This window comes from Artibeus jamaicensis, unplaced genomic scaffold, assembly GCF_021234435.1.
Source record: "Artibeus jamaicensis isolate MK-2021 breed Jamaican fruit bat unplaced genomic scaffold, CSHL_Jam_final contig_233, whole genome shotgun sequence".
NCBI classification, from domain to species: domain Eukaryota; kingdom Metazoa; phylum Chordata; class Mammalia; order Chiroptera; family Phyllostomidae; genus Artibeus; species Artibeus jamaicensis.
The window spans coordinates 50825903-50840667 of record NW_026521486.1 but is presented as its reverse complement, the minus strand read 5'-3'; the positions used below and the strand labels follow the sequence as shown (position 1 = coordinate 50840667).

General features: G+C 49.9%; 1 protein-coding gene across 1 annotated transcript; it reads left to right on the top strand.

The window, feature by feature from the left end:
- Positions 1-7512: 7512 nt before the first annotated feature.
- Positions 7513-12626, top strand: LOC119041728 (keratin, type II cuticular Hb1). Its single transcript, XM_037135108.2, has 9 exons — positions 7513-7881; positions 8640-8848; positions 9646-9706; positions 10489-10584; positions 10799-10963; positions 11219-11344; positions 11621-11841; positions 12094-12125; positions 12382-12626. Exons 1-9 carry the CDS (start codon positions 7513-7515, stop codon positions 12624-12626), a joined length of 1524 nt encoding a protein of 507 aa, XP_036991003.2.
- Positions 12627-14765: the final 2139 nt, after the last annotated feature.

The following is a 14765-nucleotide window of genomic DNA, read 5'->3' as shown; positions in this document are numbered from 1 at the left end:
TCTGCTGTGGTGATTGCTGTGTGAATGGGGCAAGGAATGCCCTCCTTTGAGAAATAGAGTAAGCCTTTCCTTCCCAGCATTAATTTGAGGAATTATATAGGTTGGCACATGCTCAGTAAAATCCAGAGCACAAAAGCCTATGTGCTTTATTGTAATCATTAAGAAGCAGGAGGCTCTGGGGCAGCATTTCTTCAGATTCACGTTGGGACCCACTCATGCAAGCAACTAGAATTTTAATTTAATCTATTTAATAGATTAGAATAAAATAGAAAATATCAGACTGCATCATATGTAGTAAGAATAACATTTCATGATTTTTTTGTTCCAAGTGCATATGGTATGTAAATATGTGTGTACTTTGCCACTATGCAAAATCATTTCTTAATGTGCTTGAAACTAAAAAGTTTAAATACCTAACATATCAGTGAAGAACACAGATTCCAAAATGCCTGCTTTCCAAGTCCAGCTCTGCCACTCTCTAGCATAACCTTAGGCAATTACTTAACCTCTCTGTATCTCATTTTATTGTTTGTAAAGTGGGGATAATAGTACCCACCTGATAAAGTTGTAAGGATTAAAAGAATTAATCCATGTAAAGCACTTAGAATAGAGCCTCTAGGGATGTATTCACACATGTAGGTAGTGGTTGTTGCTACTACCGCAGTAGTTATAGCGACAGGTTTGCTGGGGAAGTAGAGGTATATGTCATTGATGCTGTTGTTCTTTTTGTTCTTGTTGCTGCTGGTGGTGTGAATATATCGGCATGTTTGATGGAATGTACCTACTCACATTCCTAAACCATATATGTAAAATTCTCACGAATGTTGCCTTTCTTAAAGGACTAATAGAAGGATTAAGTGAAATAATGTATGGACGATGATTAACACAGCACCTGGCACACAGCAAGTGCTCAGTAAATGTTATCTACTGTTGTTCTACCATGGGAATCAGCCCAAGCGGCAGGGAGGACCTGAGACCTTTGGCCATGGCTACTTCCTTTACCCCAGAAAAGAACCCCAAATCAGATGCCCCTCCTTCAGTCCCCACTGTATCCCAGCTACTGCAGGGAAGAATCTTTCTTCTTAAGCAAAGGGAATATGTCACCAATCCTTGGGCCATTACACGACTGAATGAAAAGAGAATTTGGGGCAATCCAAAAAGTCTGTTTCTAGTGAATAATTCATGAATTTGTATTTCCTAACGGATCATCAGAACATTCTCATGATTTCTGATAATATTATAATGTAAGTTATAAATCAATAACATACTCACTCATCTTGCTTTTTACCTAATCCTGAAACCTGCTGAATGGTCAGTAGCTTAGGGATACCATTGGCCTGAGGATGAGGGACATGCTGTTGATGACCCATGCAAGTATAATGTAAGTCCGAAGAGAGCAAGAGAAGTCAAGCTTTCATTGCAGCTAGACAGATAGAAGTTGGAGTTGAGAAAGAACTTCCCAGGAGGGCAGGTAGTCATGGTTTCCTAAAGGAGCTTGTGTTATATCTCCCATTTAGGGAAGCTTTATATAAATAAGGAAACTCAATATTCTGGAGGAGAGCAGGTGAACCCAAAGACCTTCAGATCTGGAGATCAGAACCTCCTCTTTTAGCTCAAGTGGATTTTTTTCCAAGGGACACCAGAAAAGAAAGGGTAAATCAAGTGGATTTAACATTAGGAAGTTTTTTTGTCAGTTCATTCTGTTCCTGTGGGGGGTGTTGAAGCAGACTTCTCAAGATGGATCGTGAGTTAGACAAAATAATGTCTTGTTGGGGGGATTCAAGGATTCTGTGATTAATATGTCCCTGCCATATCCTGAATGCTGTCTCAGTTTTTGGAGTGAGGGAAGAAGGCACTAAGAGAAAGAAGCAGACATGGATTCTGGAGCTCCCCAACTGACAGGGAAGACAGAGCCACATTTATGAGAAAGGCCAGAAGTCTGAGGAGGGCAGCTTTTGAGATGTATCATCAGATGCTCAGGAATGCAATGCCTACTGACAGTGCTCATTCTCAGGCAATGGAGTGCAACTACTCTGATGGGAAAGGCAAGAATGTCTCCTTGGAAAGAGTGAAGACAGGCTTCGGTAAACAGGCAGGTAGGACAGTGCTGGTGCAAAAGTGGGCATGGAGGTATTTCACAGAGTGGGTAGACAGTAGAAGAACCTGAGGGTCCTCGCAGAAGAGGAATGAATCATGAGGTGCTGTGATAGTAAAGAGCCCATAGAGACAGACCTAAGAAGTAGGGCCTGTGTTGTCTCGGATTCTGCTCCATGGCTGAGGGCTGGGAGGCAGCCTGTGTGCTCTACATTTGGAGGACACCAAAGCCTCTGCACACTAGGCCTGAAGGGATCAAAGAGCCCCTGCCTTTTCTAAACTTGCAGCTCATGCTTCTGTTCACAGGAAGAAGGTGCAGGCCAGGTTCCAGGGAGAGAAACTGAGGTGTGAGGAAGTGGATGTTTACACAGCAACTGAGCTGTTCATGACAGAATTGACCTCAGGTACAGTCACTAGGCAGGGCACTTGGGTTGGTGAGTTAATGAAAGGCCCAAGTCAGAGCCTGGCCTCCTCAGCCAACATGCCTGGGACAGTGGCCAATTATCTGTGAGAGGACAAGGGGCCAAAGACCCTTGTGGGGATCCTAGGGGAAGTTAAGCTTAACTCAGGAGTTCTGCCATTGGTGAGGTCTGTCCCGTTAACCAGGCTAAGCCCCTGCCAGTTCCCTGTCCCAGGTCCCTGCCCTGCAGAGATTCAATGTTATAAAGCTGAGGCCGAGGTTGCCCACCTCTCCAGGTAGATGCAGCACCCTTCTCTCATATGCTCTTTCAACCCGAAAGTGTCCCCTCACCATTTTCCCCTGGGTTTTTTCCCATTGTTCCTCCACTTTCCTCCTCTTCTCTCTTTCTACCCAAAGCTCCCCTATCTGCCATCCACCTTGCCACCCAGCCAATCTCTGTCCTTTGTCCGAGTGGCCCTGGAGAGTAATAAGCTAAGATAACCAAGCATCTTCTCCCTCTTTTTCCTGAAAGTCTACTTCTCACTTTCCTTCCCAAACTCTACCACTAGTCTCTACACTACTCCGATGCCTTCTGGATCCTTGCCCTTGTTGACTGCCTTTTCTGTCACCCCCATCATAGCTCAGGTTAAGGATTTTGCTCTGGCTAAAGACACATCTACTCACTTTACTCCTCCGCGAGGCCCCATCCAGAAATGTCTCCCCACCCCACCCCCAACCCCAGGAATGACGGCCCTCTGGTCTGCTTCACCTGGTCCCCAACCCATCCTACCAGAAAGCTTTATACAATTAACCACCAAGCTTTGATGGCTCCATTACTCAGCACTTAATATGCAGCTGGTATTCATTTCATTCATTCAACAAATATTTATTGAGCACCTACTATATGTCAAGACCTTGGAATATATCCATGAACCAAATATCTGTACCCACTGGTGTGTTGCCAGGTTTGAATTTTTGTTCATAATCTGGGTATATATCCAACTTTTTTCTTAAAACTGGAAACTCACCACAAAAATAGGTGAGCACCCCTCCTTGCTCTGGTCCTAAACCCTGAGAACACTCCAAAGGTCCCAGAAAAGGGCACTGGAAGGAGGGGATTAGTGAGTGTGTGTGTGTGTGCGTGTGCGTGTGCGTGTGTGTGTGTATGTGTGTGTGCATGTGAACATGTTATATGCAAACACCATCTACTGTTTGATACTTTTAATGATGGTGGGTGGTGGGTCGATGGGAGTGCAACGAGATAAACTCATCTCTTCGTCAGGTCCAAACACACCAGGTTCTGAGTTCCAGCTCAGCCACTAACCACACAACCAGAGCCAGTCTTTTCACCTCCCTCGGCCTCAGTGTCCTCCTCTGTAAAGCTAGAGTAACACACCTGCCTCAGAGGGCCAGTGTAAAAATCAAATGCATGAATGAGTGTTGGACTCTTAGTATAGTATCTACTATGAAGCAAGACGCACAAGAGATGTTATTATCTTTTAGGTTTGGAACTATCTTTTAGGTTATGAAACTATTTCATAAAATAGTTTCTACACCAAGTATGTACTACTTCATAGTTCTTTTTAATAACCATATACCCCAGGAAAATTCTCGCACAATTATACTAGAAGACATAGGAAAGAGTGTTCATGGCAGCTATGTTCAGAATACAAGCTCCAGAAACAACCATGAGACCATCAGCATAGAAAGGTGAGTAAAATGAGCACAATCCACAGTGAAATGAATGCCATAGAGCTACAGGAAGGAGCGCTGAATAACAACAAAAAAAACAGACATGGAAGAATACATGCAATATGATCCCATTCATATGATGTTTAAAAACTAGAAAATTAAGTAATCTATGGTTCAGTAGTGAAACTGTACAGAAAAGCGAAGGAATAATTTAACACAAAATCCCAGAGAAGAACCATCCCTGGGCCAGGCAGGAAGGGGACACAATCAGTGAGGCTCAGAGGGAGGCGCTAAATTACATATCTGTTCTCATTCTTCCACCTATACAGTCTTTTGTGTGTGTGACATATTTCACAATAAAAACCACTTTAATTTCATAAAGCTCACGTTGCCAGAGTCAAGACAATAGAGTGATGACTCTGCCAACCACCCCTCCCAAAAAAAGTTGTTCACTCAAAGGAAACATGCAGGTTGAATGTCCCTTTAGGTCTTCAAAAATTAGCAACAACTAGTAATGTCTGAATGTAACAAAATGATGTCACGTTTGCATTTTTTCTGATTTTAAACTTATTCTTGCTTTTTAAGAATTGCTTGGCAAGGATCAGCCATTAGTAATTGGCTCATGTTTATGCATGTTATTTTTATAAGGAGTTATACTGGCGGAAAAGGTAAAGTGAGTGTGAAGTGCACCCTGACTCACTGTACTTCTGGGGACACCCCGCCAGCTGGCTTGCTGGGAGCACCACTGCTCACTGTGGGCAGTGTCCAAGATTGCAATGGAGGTTATAAAGGCCTCAGAAGTGCTGGCCAGCTCCCCAAACACATAAAGTGACAGCAGGTGCCACACCCTCCTCTGGGGTGACCGAATGACTGACACAGGCTGTTACCCCATGTCTGCCGTGTCACAAGGCCCCACTCCTGAATGGTTTGCACGGACACCCAGAGCCCAACTCCCGGCAAACCCTGTTTTCTTCTCTTCGTCTCCTTTCTTCTCTTTTCCCATCAACCCCTCCCCCACTTGTTCCCCCTCAGCTGCTCTGCCTACCTCTGCCCTCTTGCAAAGGCCCAGCAGCTACGGGGGCTGCCAGGCAAGTCATTTCACTTCCCCTTTCATCCCTCCCACTTACGAAAACCTCTTACTTTATGAGATAATTTTTCTAGAGCTGCTCTGTCAGAGCAGGGTGCTTCACGGATAAGTAGAACACAGCATGCTCTATCATGATTACTTCCAACACACTGTAACTATACAGATAATTTAAAGTATTGCTTTCTACCCCTCCCTTCAGTTCTTTGGCAAAGGATCCTGGAGATCTAATGCATGCCCCTTCCCAGCACCCAGCCTCATATGGCCCTTATGCCACATTTGCACCCCATTTCCCCTCCTGGTTCTAACCATTCCTGCCCCACTGACTCTGCCCATCTTCCTTAGACTGACTCCCCAACCCTGAACCCACAGATATCCCCTCCTGAGCAACTCTCTCCACCCTCCCGATTTTCCAGCTATTAGGCAACCCAGGGTTGTCACAGCTTGTAGGTAAGAAGGCACGATATCTCCTGAGCTCCTCTACTGGCAAGCTGGAGACTTTCAGCAAGTTATTTAGTCTCTCTGAGCCTCAGTTTTCTCATCTGTAAAATGGGGATAATGGTGCCTACTTCAAATGATTGGGAGAATTAGAGATCATTTATAGCATGTAATGATGGCAGATGACTAATAAAAAGAAAATATCCTCTAATCAAAATATGTCTCTACAGAGTACTTTCTGATTGTAAAGGGGAAAATGTACTGAAGTGATCTGATTTAGCATTACCAGTAACAGAACGACCGGACACTTTGTGCTTCTCGGGTGATACAGTAAGAGTTGTACAGCATCATTTATGAAGTATTCTGCCCCAAAATGTTTCCGTTAAACCCAATCAAGCCTCTAGACCAGTGTGATCCAATAGATCCTGGTGTGATTGTGGAAATGTCTCTTATCTACACTGTCCAATAAGTAACGTAGCCACTAGTCCTGTGTGATATGTGGTTAGTACAACTGAAATTTTCAATTTTGAATTCATTTATTATCAACTAATTTAGCCACATGAGCCTATGGGCCGTCATACTGAACAGCCCAGCTCCAGAGTAAACTTCCAGGTTATAGAAAATGCAGGGGCTGTGGCCACAAGTTAAACCACATTAAACCATTTAAAAAATTGGGGGGGACAGTTGGGAAAACTGAAATGGAATGGGTAGTTAATGACTCTTTGGATTGTTGTTTGTTCTCTTGAATGTGAAAACGGTCCGGTCTTTAGTGTTAAGAAATGCAGGCCGAAACGTGTAAGGGTGACGTGCCATGCTGCCCGTAACTGTCAAGTAATTAGACCAATGCAGAGGGGAATACAACACAATGTTAACATCTACAAATCTAGCTATGTAGGTGAAGCATCCAGGATGTTTGTTATACTAATCTTTCAACTTGTCTGTATGTTTGGAAACTTTCATTAAAAAGCTGAAAAAGACATCAAATATGCCCTAGCTGGTGTAGCTCAGTGGACTGAGTGCTGACCTGCAAACCAAAGGGTGGCCGGTTCAATTCCCAGTCGGGATACATGCCTGGGTTACAGACCAGGTCCCCAGTAGGGGGCGAGTGAGATGGAACCACACACTGATATTTCTCTCCCTCGCTTTCTCCCTCCCTTCCTCTCTCTCTAAAAATAAATAAAATCTTTTTTGAAAGAGACATCAAATATATAATAATGCAGTATCTGCTGCCATGGTAAGAAAAATCAGATGTTTCCAGTGGCCCACCGGACCATCCAGAGAGGAAAAAAATCCAGAGTTGTGATTTGGTGGCACTTTGGCCACTCCTGGAATGGAATTTAGACCTCAGACTCTCCCGGCACTCACTCCCCAACACACGCGCAGGCCCCTCCTCCCTGCTTCTCCCAACATCTGGCCTCTCTTCTCGTCCTCTTCTCCTGAGCCTATTCTCCCCTCCCTTCCCCTGCCCTTCTCTGCTCAGTGCCCAGAGATGAGTGCATGCCCTGCTGGCTGGCACTTTGAAGATGAGACGTGCTGAGTCCCCCTATGGCCCAGAGACTGGCATCCTTTACACAGAGGCGGGTTCAAACCACTCCACCACTAAAGCACATTCTACAGAGGGGTTGGACTGCACTAACCGCCCAAGCTCATAAAGCACAAATTGCACCGACTCCATCTGCATAGCCAAGCCCCTTCCCATCCGAGCATAAATAGGACTGGGGCGCCTTGAGGAACACATTGGAGTTTCCACCAAGACTCCAGATCTCATCTCCTCTACTCTGCAACCCAAACCTCCAAGAGCACCATGACCTGTGGATCAGCATTCTGCGGCCAGACCTTCAGCTGCGCCTCGGCCTGCGGGCCCCGGCCCGGCCGCTGCTGCATCACGGCCGCCCCCTACCGCGGAGTCTCCTGCTACCGAGGCCTCACTGGGGGCTTTGGCAGCCAGAGCCTCTGCGGGGGCTTCCTCTCTGGCTCCTGCGGCCGCAGCTTCGGATACCGCTCTGGGGGCGTGTGCGGACCCAGCCCGCCCTGCATCACCACCGTGTCGGTCAACGAGAGTCTCCTCACGCCCCTCAACCTGGAGATTGACCCCAATGCGCAGTGTGTGAAGCATGAGGAGAAGGAGCAGATCAAGTGTCTCAACAGCAGGTTCGCTGCCTTCATTGACAAGGTGTGTGTTCTTGATCAGCCCTTTCCTGAACTTTCACTTCGTTTGCAAGGCACTTAAAGGATAGACAGGGCAAGGCAAGAGAGATGATGTGGTCCAGGTGAGCTCCCAGTTTGATGAGGACAGGACACACATCCAGGACAAAGACAGGCACAGGGAGATGTGTATGGGGGGAGAAGGAGCACCTGATTTGATTATATATATAATATCCTATATTGTATACATTATACATATATAGATGCATATGTGCATCTATATATATATCCTTTGTTCACACAGGCAGAGTCCTCACAGAGAGACAAGGACAAGGCTTCAAGCCAAATCAGAGAAAGGAGGCTGTACATGCACACAAGACACAATTAATGCACATAAGAAATAGGAGCAGGACCACAGGAACATCCTTTTGAAAGGTGTCTTTGATCATACTGTTCCTGAAACTCACCCATGCTCACGACTCAGGAGAGCCACTGAGGGGAGAATCAAAAGCAAAACAACCTGACTACAGGCCACCTGGACTTATCAGGTCAGATAACTCAGTTCACCTGGGGCAGGAACTGACCTTTCCAAGCTCCTAGTTCCCATGCCTAAAATGGAAAACCAGATATGGATTATATCAGGAAATCTAGAACTTGCCTTGTCTTTCCTGCAACCCTATCTAAGCTCTACTGAGCTCTAGCCTTGGAAATTTATGTAAAGGACCCCCCAGATTGGCTTTCAGGCACCAAGAGACATCTCACCCATCTTGCAAACCCAAATGGCAGGTGCGCTTCCTGGAGCAGCAGAACAAGCTGCTGGAGACCAAGTGGCAGTTCTACCAGAACCGCAAGTGCTGTGAGAGCAACCTGGAGCCCCTGTTTGAGGGCTACGTCGAGACGCTGAGAAGGGAGGCCGAGTGTGCAGAGGCCGACAGCGGGAGGCTGGCCTCAGAGCTCAACCACGTGCAGGAGGTGATGGAGGGCTACAAGAAGAAGTGAGTGGAGTGTGGCTGGGTTTGACGCTGGGCACAGGAAATGACTGAGCTTAAAGCCCATTGGACTAGACGTGAGAAGAACTTCCGAGTAGGGTGAGCAGCGCTGCAGGCCAGGGTGGCGTGTGCAGCAGGATCCTCTCACCTGAGCAGTGGCTGTCCAGAGGCCCATCTAAGAGTAGGGCTGTGATTCCCCTGGGAGATCTCTCCCCTCCTTCAGCCTTCTCTTCCTGAGCCTAGTAACCCAGCAGCTGTCACGTCTGCTCTGTGGGGAGGGGGCCTCTGCTGTCTTCCAGGCTTCTATACCTCACCTCCCACCTATAGCCATGGATCACAAATGTGATATGAATGAACCCCAGTGTCATCAGGGCTGCCATGTCCTGGGGCTCTGGGTGTCCTATTGCCCAGGGTGTTCAGTGCTGATGGCCTCTAGGACTTGAAGGCCCCTCACCTGAGCTAGGATGGCCACCCAGGGGAGGGGAGGCAGGGGCTGCAGCAACCCAGAGTGCATGTTGTCCACTCCTAGCATGGGGCAGTGCACTGAGGTCTTCTTTCCCTCCAGAGATCACTTCAGAGCAGCTTGGGGACACAGGGCTATGAGGTCCCAGAAGATTAACCCCATGGCTCCTCAGTTCAAAGTGCAAACATCCCAAATCAAAGCAAAAGGACCCCACGGGGCTGCCAGGGGTCCAGTTGTGGTTGTCACTTCCTCACGTTGTCCCCTTCCCTGGTCTGAAGTAGAGGGGTCTGGTGGGAGACCTGCCCTTCCCTGACCTCCCTCTCTGCCTCCTCTGCCTCAGGTATGAGGAGGAAGTGTCTCTGAGAGCAACAGCCGAGAATGAGTTTGTGGCTCTGAAGAAGGTGAGTAACGTGGTGTCCAGGAGTAGAGGCCCAAGGGACCTCAGAATGACAGACTGTCCTTGGAAAGACCCAGGGATTCTCGACTGCTCTGTGCGTGATGCAGTGACCTTGCCAGATCAGGTGGGGGGCGGGTTCCCAGAGATCAATCAGGTCAAGGAAAACACATCCAGAGCTTTAACAAAGGACAATGACCTTGCACTATCCTCTAGCACCCTGTCCTGGGCAGGGGGATGGCTGGGTTGGCCTGTGGATGTCCTGCTCTGCCTCAGAGGCTGTGGTCTGTGGGTCCCATGGAGGCCTGGCATCTTCAGTCTCTTGAGGGACACTGTCCTGTCTAGGGCTGTGGGATGTCTGAGCAAAAGGAGGGGCAGAGACCCAGAGTGTGGGGGAGGAAGGAACAGAAGCAGGAGTGGCCCAGTGGAGTCTGGGAGCAGAGTAGGGGTAAAGGGAGGGGTTAGGATGGCTGAGTGGGGAGTGAGTGTGGGCAGGTGCCCTGGAACAGGATGAGTCAAAGGAGAAATGGGAGGTAAGCTGTGTCAGTTGGGAGGTGGAAAGGCTGGTGGCACAAAGGCATCTTCAAGGCACAAAGGGGTTTGTTCTCAGATGGGGAGGGGGTTGTGAGGCCCATCCCAGGGAGGTGAGAGGGTGTGGAGATGGGAAGGGAATGGAAACACTGGGAATGCTTCCCCCAGCCTGCCTCCATGCATGGGTGAGGAGAGAGAGGAGGTTGGGGTGACGATCACCAGGGGTCCTCTGAGCTCAAAGACTGCCCACCTCCCCAGGACGTGGACTGCGCCTACCTCCGCAAGTCGGACCTGGAGGCCAACGCAGAGGCCCTGACCCAGGAGATCGACTTCCTGAGGCGACTGTATGAGGAGGTGAGGGGGTTGTGGTCTGGGCAGAAAGCTGGCAGCTGGCCTGGGGGAGAGGGCTTTGGCCTGAGACAGGAGGAGGACAGGGACTTGGGCACGAGGCTGCAGTCCAGGAGGATGAGGGGGCTGGAGGCCAGGGGAGAGCTGAGAAGGCTGGGTACATGCTAGGCTGTGTGAGGCTGAGGCACAAACAGGATGCTTCCTCCTCTCATCTCCCCAGGAGATCCGCGTCCTCCACGCCCACATCTCAGACACCTCAGTGGTCGTCAAGATGGACAACAGCCGGGACCTGAACATGGACTGCGTCATTGCCGAGATCAAGGCTCAGTATGACGACATTGCCAGCCGCAGCCGGGCGGAGGCCGAGTCCTGGTACCGCAGCAAGGTGAATGCCCAACACCCCTGCCTCCTGGTCATGGCACCAGGAGGGATTGGATGTAAATATGAGAAGAGGCTTCTTTTGTGTGCGGATCCTGGTCCCTGGGGGTGGTAACAGAAGGGCAGAGAGCTCTCGGGCTGAGGTGGCAGAGCAGGGCTGCCATGGAAGGTTGCACAGGCTGAGAGCTGTACAACCCGCACAGTCACTTGTGGTGTCCCGAGTGGGTGGGACACGCCGTCCTGAGTCTCTGCTTCCCCCCAGTGCGAGGAGATGAAGGCCACGGTGATCCGTCATGGGGAGACCCTGCGCCGCACCAAGGAAGAGATCAACGAGCTGAACCGCATGATCCAGAGGCTGACAGCCGAGGTTGAGAACGCCAAGTGCCAGGTACGGGTCCCCTGTGCCCTCCATCACCACACAGGCTGGGGGCCTAGCCAGGGCCTCACAGCCCATGTGTGTTCCATCTGGATCTCACCATTTATTCTCCAGCCCATTTACGTGACTAGGGTCATGGGTTGTGGTCACTCAGAGGGACCCAAGCGATGAAGGTGAGAGGCCTGTTCCTGGTATGATCCCAACAGGGTTAGAGGAATGACACACCCAAGGAAATAGGCCGAGAGATCTGGGAACCCTAACCCTCCTTGTTCCCTTCTGGGTCCCCAGAACACCAAGCTGGAGACTGCAGTGACCCAGGCAGAGCAGCAGGGCGAGACGGCCGTCAGCGACGCCCGCTGCAAGCTGGCCGAGCTGGAGGCCGCCCTGCAGAAGGCCAAGCAGGACATGGCCTGCCTGCTCAAGGAGTACCAGGAGGTGATGAACTCCAAGCTGGGCCTGGACATCGAGATCGCCACCTACAGGCGCCTGCTGGAGGGCGAGGAGTGCAGGTGGGACCCTACCTGGCTAACCTGCCATTTTTCTCCATAAACAAAGACCACCTTTTCTCAGAGCTGAGCAAGGTGCAGGAGTCTGGGGAAAACCTGTGTTTTATCACTTTGGGGGTGGGGTCAATTTAGGAGGGCTTCCCTGAGACCTCTGCTTGTCTCTTCCTGACTTGTGGACCTACCCCTCAAATTTGTGGAGCTCTGTCTGCTAGTCTGGCCGAGTCGCTAATCGTCCCCTTTCTTCTTTCTTCTCAGACTGTGTGAAGGTGTTGGTGCTGTGAATGTTTGTAAGTGACATAGGCCCTGAGTGGGTGGATGTACCTCCCTGGAAGGGAGGACAGAGTCCAGAAGGAGGGATTTCACTGGGATCTACCTAGAGAAGGAAGGGTTGGCCTCCCAGCAGGAGAGGTTGCGGTCAGACAGCAGAAAGACCGCAGCTGTGGGACTGGAGGACCTAGAGTTGTCAAGTAGAGATACTTGGGGAGGGGCATTGTTTGGGGATAACTCGCCTCAGAATTTTGACTCAGACTTTGTGGTTGGCAGGTGTCAGCAGCTCCCGGGGTGGAGTTGTCTGTGGCGACCTCTGCACGTCGGGTTCCAGGCCGGTGACAGGTAGTGCCTGCAGCGCCCCCTGCAGTGGGAACCTGGCGGTGAGCACAGGAATGTGTGCGCCCTGCGGCCCCTGCAATTCCATCACATCTTGTGGCCTGGGCACCTGCGGCGTGGGCTCCTGCGGCATCAGCTCCTACGGCGTGGGCTCCTGTGCCAGCAGCTGCCGCAAGTGTTAGGCGCCCCAACTCAAGCCCCAACCTTGCTTCTCTCCCACCCAGTAGGGCCTGGTCCAGCCCTGGGGCAGAGCAAGCACTGGGTCACTTCTGCACTTTGAAAGGTCCATCCTGCTCCTAGACTCATATGTATCTGTGGTCCCCTCTTCCTTGATCCTGCCCTCTCACACCTACTCACCCCACCCTGCGCTGGGAAAGGCTACCCCAGAAAGAAGTCCCCACAGTGCCCTGGGAAGGAGGTTCCATGGCAGGAAGGACTAGGACCAGGGCCCTATCCTGGGCTGCCATGGGGCCGGTGGCCAGAGTCCCCCAGCCTCTCTCTCCCCTTCCTCTTCTGTTCACCTCTGTCTTGACCTGTGCTTCCAATAAATCAATGTAGCCAACAATGGGCCTTGGTCTCCAGCTCTGTTGTCCCATAAAGGGCTGGGGTTTGGGAAGGTCTCAAAAGCAACATGGAGCAGAAAAAGACCTAGTCTGGGGTTCTGGAACAGTCGTCTGTCCCTGGGCTCACAGCAGTCTCAGATTTAGCCAAGGATTGTGCTAGGCCCCCACACAACGTAACTCACACAACCTTACTGATTTTGTCCACACCACCTTTTATGGTACACCTTGAAGATGAAGAAACCAACGCTCAAAGATGCTCAGTAATGGGGCTCCACACTGAGTTCAGTGGCAGGGCTGGGGATTGAACCCGTGTGCATCTCTAGTGCTCATTTTACCAAACCACAGCTTCCCCCCAGAAAAAAATCCCTGTGCACCCCTCGGAACAGATGGATCATGAAAATGAGGCTCTCCAATCACTCAACGCTTAAGGAAAATTCCCCATTGCTGTAGCGGGGAAGACTCATGCCTCAGCGATTTATTAGAATTCTTTAAGGGGTGAATACATGAACATGACTTAAACTTTCAAAAAGCCTTTGATATGGTGACCTGTTTTTTAATGGAGTCCCTTTGAGGTTTGGCAACCTGCCATAGCTGACAAATCACCTCAAAAGCAGAAAATCGCACCTAACAAGATGATGCGGCAGAGAGGTGAGCACCCAGACGCTGGGGCCAGACTGCCTGGGCCCCGAACTGGGCTCTGTCCCTTCCTCACTGAGTGACCTGGGACAACTTACTCACCCTCTCTGTGCCTCGGTGTCCACATCTCTAGTGAGAATGACAAAAAGAGCACCTACCTCGGGGTTGATGGAGCACAGAATTTCATACCCGTAAAATGCTCAGACAGTGCCTGACACGAAATCATCCTGGTGTGTTTATCATTAGTTTTGGTTTTGGTTTGGGGTTTTTTCAGAATGTAAAGCAGATGCCCCTCCAGAAATCAGAGCCATGGCCAGCCTCTCATTGCACTTGTATCTGTGATCAGAGATGGCAAGTGCAGAGAGAAATCTCAATGTCTTCCAAAGTCGTTGAGCTCCTTCATTCAGGGAAATGTCCTCCTCCACACTCCCACTCTCGCTGATGAGGATCTCACCGAAGTGATGATGTGAGTGGAGAGACAGCCCCTTAGCTTCACTATGGATCCAGGCGAGTCCCTGAACATATTATCTGTACAGCAGGGTGAATCACTAAATTTTCAGTCCCAGGCCCAGAAAACTTAGCCCCCCGTAGCAGAAATGTTAGCCCCCATCCCTCAGGGCAACAGAAATTATTACTAAAACGTGTGACAGACCAGAAGCGAGCTGGCTGTTGTTAGATTGTTCTTAACTTCGATGTCTCTGGTTATATTTTGTTTGCGAGAAAACAAAAAGGCTCTTTTAAGGAATGGCATCCGTCCCGGGCGTCCTGGCCACCAGTGTGGCTCCTCTACCCTCCTGACGGAATTCTGAGCAGGGCAGAGCCCTGGGGGAGTTCCAGAGCATGCCTTTGTCCTAACCAGCCCTCTACGCTGCGACACCACTCAGCCCAGCAGGCCCTGTCAAGAGTCCAGCCCTGAGGCTCCCACACAGACACTCACATAGCCAAGTTGCATCTGACATCTTTAAGTATAATTAAGTGTGAGACAGACATCCAAAGCCAACAGAGGGCTGACCCCTGGAGGTCCCCAAAGCGATGACTGCACTGGTGACCACCCTCCTCCCTTCAGAAGTCACCCCAACTCATAAAGGTGATAAATGGGCTGGTGAATGACTCTCCATAAAT